The sequence below is a fragment of the Tupaia chinensis genome, unplaced genomic scaffold (assembly GCF_000334495.1).
Source record: "Tupaia chinensis unplaced genomic scaffold, TupChi_1.0 Scaffold000152_1, whole genome shotgun sequence".
Lineage (NCBI taxonomy): Eukaryota > Metazoa > Chordata > Mammalia > Scandentia > Tupaiidae > Tupaia > Tupaia belangeri.
Genome location: NW_006159623.1, coordinates 927260 through 934481, shown reverse-complemented (window position 1 = coordinate 934481; position 7222 = coordinate 927260). Strand labels below are relative to the sequence as shown.

Genomic DNA, 7222 nt, shown 5'->3' with positions numbered 1-7222 from the left:
GCTTTTTTATTTGTTAATGTTACATAAGAAATTTAAGCAAGTTACACTATCTTAAAAAACACAACTAAAGCATTTTAATAGAGAAACCAAACCCTTCCCTCTGCCTCCCTCCCCTCCCCCAACCCCCTCATGAATTAAGAATCAGAGAGAAGCGACCAGAAAACAAAGTTTTGTGGAATCCTTCATCCAGAGTGCGTACATGATTAGGTTAATATTGCCCTCTTACAAAATTTCTCTTTTCTATTAAAAAAAAATTGTAGCCTTGATTGCTTATTACAAAAAACTTCAGTACAAAAGTCCAATATATTGAAAAATGCTTTCCCCTCCCTCACAGCACCGTTATATATAGCAGAGAATAATCCAGAGCAGATTGCTAATCTAGATGGAGCAATCCTCAAATTACAACGACACACAGTGGTTTATTTACCCTCCCCTCCCTTCTCAAAGGACTTAAAAAAAATACACACGCTCGCACACGCACGCACACACACGCACACGCACGCACACATACAAAAAAAATGTCAAAAATTTGAGAGACCCTTTCCGAACAGTACACAGTTAATTCAGTGTCAATGATTCACATCTTGCAACAAAGTGTATGGATATGGTTTCTTTTACAAAACTTTCAGTGTCAAAAAAGAAATTAAGGCCATCAGATTCGCAGCTTAAAAATTCACATAAAGGAAATATAAAAATATTCTGTGCTTCTGAGAAGGCTCTGCACTGTATACAGGTAAGGGCTACCGACTCCTGCACTCTGAGGAGGACGGCTGGCTGCGACTTCACATGATTGCACAGCTCCTATTGGATGTTCTCGGAGCTCCCTGAAGAGAAAAGCAGAGGGAAAAATTAAGGCTAAGAACAGATCTCAGTATTCTGAAATAAGACGGAAAGTTATTAACTGTAGGGATCCTATCAATCCATGCTGCCTAACTCTGAATGGACCTTTACGTTTCTTACCTACCCATCTCTAACCGCTCATAGACTTCTTCCCTAAAGTACTCCAATAGTGAGTCTCAATTCTGACTCTGTATTCAGATCCTGAGAAGTTTTTGATTGATTAATTGATGGATTGATTTTTAATTCTGACCTCAGTCTCTAGATTAAACAACAGTTTCTCATTTAACCATGGAACAGAACTCTATGTAGTTTAAAGGAATTCGAATCTGCAGCCAAAGGTGAAATAACCTCCTTTGATACTTCAGGAAAGGCAATCAGGAGACCCTACTTCGAACAGTACGGTCTGCTGGGCCTTGAACTTCCACATCCCGAGGCGTGTGCGCTGGGTCTGTCCTCAGATGTGAAGTCCAGAATGGTTCTTCTAGCCATTTCTTCATCATCCATCAGTTTCTTAAACCTCACAGTGTGATCTGGGACTCACGGCTGATTGGACTAAAACATGTCTCTTGAAGGTCACCAAACAACTAATCAATCCAAAAGGATTCACTCTCTAATGTGAAGTAAAAATAGCACTTTTGTCCCTCCATCTTCCCTCTTTTAAACCTTTGTATCATTCTTTTTTTCTTTGATGATCCAAGCTCAAAAAAACCTCACATATTTTTAACTTTTTCCTTCTCTCTCGAGTTGTTACTTAGCCACTGAGGGATCTCTGTTTCTATGGCCCTCAGTGGGATTTTCCTCTAGAAGTAAATGCCTGGTTCAGCCTGCTCAGTGATATTCTGAAAGGTCCGAATTTCTTCTTTGCCTCAAATCACACAGTCGCTACTCATGCCTAGGCATTCCAGACTACGTCAATCTATCAATTTTGCTTCTCATATAATCCATTCAATACAACTGAGAAACAAACGTACCTGGTCTTAACAGATCCCTTGCAGTAAATTATAGATCACCATATATTCTTTGCCACTCCTCCCACCAAGAAGTGGAGACCATTCATCCTGCCCACTCAGACTATGAGAATGTGGAGAAAGGCCATTGTGCCAGTGCTAGGCCCAGCCTTTCAGATCTGGTGTTCACGGCATATCCTCTGGGCCAGCAGTTGGCATAATGGCTATGTCACTGGACTCCCACAGAGTCGACAGCGGTTCGAGTCCTGGACCTGGTGGCTTAAACTCACACCAGGCGCATATGTGTGCATGTCCAAGATCCCGAGATGAGAATAGAGGAGAAGGGATTGCAGCGTGGCCATTCCCCGGGAGGATGATTTCACGCTTTCTGTCTGTCTCTGTCTTTCTGTCCAGCGCACGTGCCCTATAGCAAAAACCTCTCCAAAAGCAGAAGGTTGGAGTGAACTACTGAATCATGAGAAGTCCCATGGAAAGCGACCTGAGGGGTATTCCAGACCAAGACACGGTTCTAGCTGAAGGCAAATTCACGACCGACTTCGGTCTCCACCAAGGGGAGCAAGCAGAATCATCCAGCTGAGCCCAGTGAAACCTCCAGAGCATGGGAAGTAAGAAATCATGTTTTAAATCGCTAGGTTTTGGGGGGTGATCTCTTAACGTAGCATCAGATCAGAACACCATGATCTGCTCTCTAACGCCCAAATAATTTCCCAGCCTTCCAAATTCTGGACGAACATCGTTTCCCAGAAATCTTCTCAATTACTCTGGAAGCCTGCAGAGCCTTTTCCAGCATCTGACCTGCTACAACTCATGCCCTGAGCGGCTTCCTGGCACCAAGAGACAGCGCTCACATTATTATTTTATTTCTACTCATTCTAACGCTTCCCATTCGGGACAGAGATGAAGCTTATGCGTGTTCCTTGTCAAAGCCAAGTTTAACATCTCTTCTTAAATATTCCCCGCAAATATATGAGAAGACATCCAGATTAAAAAAAAAAAAAAATCATTCTACTTTCCACGACCCACCTGAATGGTTCTCAACCCTGGGGCCCAAACACTAAGAGAACGCTCATCTGAAGCAGACTGCGGAGAACAGCACAAAGCGAACTTCGATGGTAAATCCAGAGACGGGGAGACGAACCCTCATCAGGATAAGGGTGAGGACTGACTGATGAGCAGACTCAACAGCTTGAGAATATAAGCTGAAGCTCATTAGTCATTAATAATTCCAATTTAATTAGTTAAAACCAAATTTGGAATTTATTTCAAGGACTCTCAAAAGCCCAAGAATCAGCTACTATCTACCTTATAATTAGATCCTGATTAGGGGTTTAATATAGCAAGGCTTTTGTTTCTAAATGAGATTGAACATTCCTTTTTTGTTTTGCGTATATGCAGATGCTTGCTCTACTTTGGTGACCCATACTTTCTGCAGAGCCACACAACTCAATCTATATAGGAATGGTATTCAAAAAGTTCGTGAAAAATGTATATGATGAAAAAAATACATATATAGGGGATTTCAAAATTGTTTGAGCCAAAATAAACTAATATTTTACTTCCATTTCTCCATAAACTTTTTAGAGTCCCTTCAGATACTTATTTATAAGTGATATTCATGTTCTATAATATACTATTGGATTGTTGGAAAAGTCATGACTCATTTTTGCATAGAAAAAGGAGCAAGAAATGTTAGTATTTTCTTCCAGCACCCTTAATCTTGGCTTTTGGAAGTACAAACCCAATTTGGAAATCACTGCTCTGGTTCATGTAGTAGTTAAAAAAACAAAAACACATACTGAGTCTTATGTAATTATGCTTACTACATTTAATACAAATATACTAAAGTAAAGTAATACCTGCTGGTGAAAAAGTTCTTCCTCAACCACCACTCCAGCTGCTTCTTCCTCCTCCTCTTCCTCTTCAGGTATGGTTGTTTTAAAGACTGTACTTCTCTGAGCAACCTCCTAAAAACAAGAGCAGCTTAATTATATGTTAAAAAAACATGCTTAAAATCAAAAAAGCTACAGGGGAAACAACCTTTTCTTTGCTTAAGAAACAGTATTCTTTTACACCAAGGATTTTTTTTAAAGTCATTCTGTTAGTAGCTTTAGCTACAGAACTGGAATTTTTCAATAATTACTAGTAGCTCTTAGACCTTCGAATGTCCTGTAGGGGAGCCACTGGTATCCAATTTGAAAGACCTGCTGAGGAAGTTACACTGCTTTTTATTCCATTCTGTCACTACAAATTCTGCAAATGATTTGACATGTTAAATTCTTTATAAAACTCAACATGAATTCAGTTTAAAGATCTTAGCTCTTAGCGAGAGAAGACACTAAATATACCCTGAATAAAGCGAAGCTGGAGCCGACTGGCGTGCTCTCAGGGACCTCGGTGGCAATGGGACACCTGATGAGCGAGATGAAAAGAACACGCTCCTGACACTTCTTCAGCAACCGGTTCCTTTTCAGTGAAATGCCATCAAGAGAGACGAGCACTATTTACTAACAACACGCAAGTGAGGGTCTAATGTGCTCTATACAGAAAGAGATGTCCTTGCATTCACTTGAGGTATGACAGAAAGCGACCATTTCTGTTTCCTACTGAAAGGTTCAGTACAGACTACTGCAGAGAACGCTGACTCAGCACAAATGCAGCAGCGTTTCTGTGTGAGCACCAGGCTAACCCGATGGCCTGGTGGCAAGTAAATGAGTGTGTCCCGCAGAGAGCTACGAGCGTCTCGTTTTATTCTGTGCCATGTCCTAAGGTCACTCAAGAAGGAGAACTCCACAGAGGAAGACACTAAAATTACTTTAGTAAAAGCCTACCTGAAATTTAACACAGAGCAGCTGGTTTAAAATGTCAGCAGAAGAAAACCAGAAACCAGAGCATAGAAATGAGACTTGAATATGAGGAAAGGGATCAGTAGGTGGCATGGTGGGTAAGAACTGGACTCCCACTGAGTCCCAGACCCAGTGGTTTAAAAATCATGCAAAATCCCAGAAGGTAATGTGGCGTGGCCACCCCCCGGTCGGCGATTTCTCCCTTTTCCTCTCTCTGTCTCTCTCCACGAAGCACACATGCCCCATTGGGGAGGGGGGGAGGGCGGAGAGGGACCCTTTAAAAAAAAAAAAAAAAAGGGAAAGAAAAGAAAAAAGAGAAAAGAGGAGTCAAAATCTTCCCTTCGGAGTCCTGGCATTCCAGGTCTTAGCAGCTCCTGGCAGTGCGAACATCCCACATGCAAACACTGGCACCCCTAAGGCTCGTGCTGTAACTTCAGACGATCAACCTCGATGAGGAGCTTGGAAAACAGCAGCTTGCCCAACTTCATTAATTAGTAATTACTGTAACAAACTTTCCTTTTAATGTAAACCTGCTGTTAAGCACTTTGCATTTGAAGACATTTATAAACCAATTAATATAATGCAGAAAGCCTTTATGGAAAATGAGTGAACTAAATAATGTCTAAAATTCTAGATAAATTTAGAATGAAAAACAGTTGGGAGGTTTAGACCCAGGAAACTGTTAGCAGTCAAGAAGCCAACAGCTGTTTTAACCATTAACAGTCAGGTACCCTATCAAGTACCCCGAAAGTGCACACACAGGCCTTGCATGACAAAGGTTGTGTTCGGTACAAAACATCCCACTGGGTACCCGTTTCATGCCTGGCGCGTGCAGAGGTACACTAAGGTGGCTGGCAGTCACTGGCCCCAGCTGAGGGTGCTCTCCTTCACAGCTGTGTGGAGCGCTGTCATGGTAGCAGCCGGAACGTAGCCTTGGGAGTATTTACACCACAGAAATCGGCACGTGCCAACACACTGAGGCGATTTTCTGCTGACAGTCAAGTGTAGAAGTAGTTTATGCTACATCTGTATAAATTATCATCTGCATTTACCAAAACTTCAGTTATATCTATATTCTGGAAGTTTGAAAAGGCTGTCTTTTTTTTTTTTTTTTTTTTTTAAATTTCCCTCAGAGAAAAACATCTTTTCTTCCATGGTGACACTTGTGGTTTCTAAGCACTGAGCCCGCCTCCCTTGTGTCTAGGTAAGAGCTCCCCCGTGAGGCACACCACACCCGTGCCCCAAGGAGCTGAGCAGTCTCTGGCTGTGTAGGGGAAGAAAGCTCCAGCTCCTCTCCATCCCCGACGCTGAACTGGTTTCGAGACAGGCATGTGACCCACACTGGTGCTACAGGAGAAGCCCAGGCTGGGGCCTCACAGGGGAAGACGTCCTTCCCACAGAGAACGAATGGAACGCACGTGCCCCCAGTAGGGAGGCAGCTATCTGGTCTCCCAGAAGGCAGGCGCCCAGCAAAGGGACAGCAGACCCTGTGTGAGCCACTCCCTCGAGCCCAGAACATGTATGTTTTCAGTGACATGATCCCCCCAAACTCCCATTATTTTCAGGTAGTGTAAATGAGTTTTCTGATGTGTCTATTGCCGCAGAAGGAAAAATACACCAAGGAAAAATTGAACTGAGCCGGCCCTGCAGTGCTTAAGTGGTGAACACTAGAAGCTGGATCCCACGTGGCTGGCCGGGATTCAAATTCTGGTCCCTGCAGCTTAAAAAGCACCAGATGCGTGTGTACATACCCATCCCTGATGAGAAGGAGAAATGGGGGAAAGGGACTGCAGCATGATTCCGCCCACTAACGGGGTATTCTCCCTCTGCCTTTAGAGAGCACACGCACCCTCTGGCAACAGCAATAAAAAAGATGTGGGATTTGGGGCAGGCACGCACACGTGTCCAGCATGGGTTTTAAGCCACTGGGTCTCAGACTCATACCACAGTCAGCCATGTGGGAGTCCAGCACCATAACCACTGTGCCACCTGCTTGCCCCAGTGATGACTCTTTATAACACTGCAGCTGCTCGTTGCATTTATTAAAAATTACCTTGGGGTCAACAGGTAGCATGCTAATAAAGGCACTGGACTCCCACGCGGCTGACCGCAGCTCGAGTCCCAGACCTGCCTGCTCGCTTTGTCATTTTCCCTCTCTCTCTGGTGAGCGCAAGTGACCTATAGCAAATTAAATAACAGTAATAGTGATAAAATTAAACACACAATTCTTTAAAAGGTGCGTGTATTGATATTTATGCCCAACATCCTGACAGGACGAAGAAATGAAGGTAAAGGATTGTGGCGTGACGACACACCACTGAGGGCCAGGACTGGGGGAGAGGGGGTTTGCACACACATGCTTGCACGTCCTCTCTGGTGAGCACACACATCTTCCAGCAATTAAAAAAAGAAACAGCCTGGTCACTTTATCTGATTCCCCAGCTAACCCACACTGCAGAATGTAAGCACCGTAATGCCAGAAGCCACACCCGGCTTCTTTGCAGCCATCTTCCCAGCACAGAGCGGCTGGGGGACAAAAGAGCAAACCCGCCCGGGTGGGAGGGCGGCCGC

The 7222-nt window shown here is 43.7% G+C and overlaps 1 protein-coding gene across 1 annotated transcript in view; it reads right to left on the bottom strand.

Moving 5' to 3' along the window:
* Positions 1-454: 454 nt before the first annotated feature.
* LMNB1 (lamin B1) overlaps positions 455-7222 on the bottom strand; it is an 88854-nt gene continuing 82086 nt past the window's right edge. The window contains exons 14-15 of the mRNA XM_014586635.2: positions 3665-3772; positions 455-824 (exon numbers count right to left, since the gene is read on the bottom strand). Coding sequence (XP_014442121.2) covers positions 783-824; positions 3665-3772 — 150 coding nt within the window. The 3' untranslated portion in view covers positions 455-782. The remainder of the gene's footprint in view (positions 825-3664; positions 3773-7222) is intronic.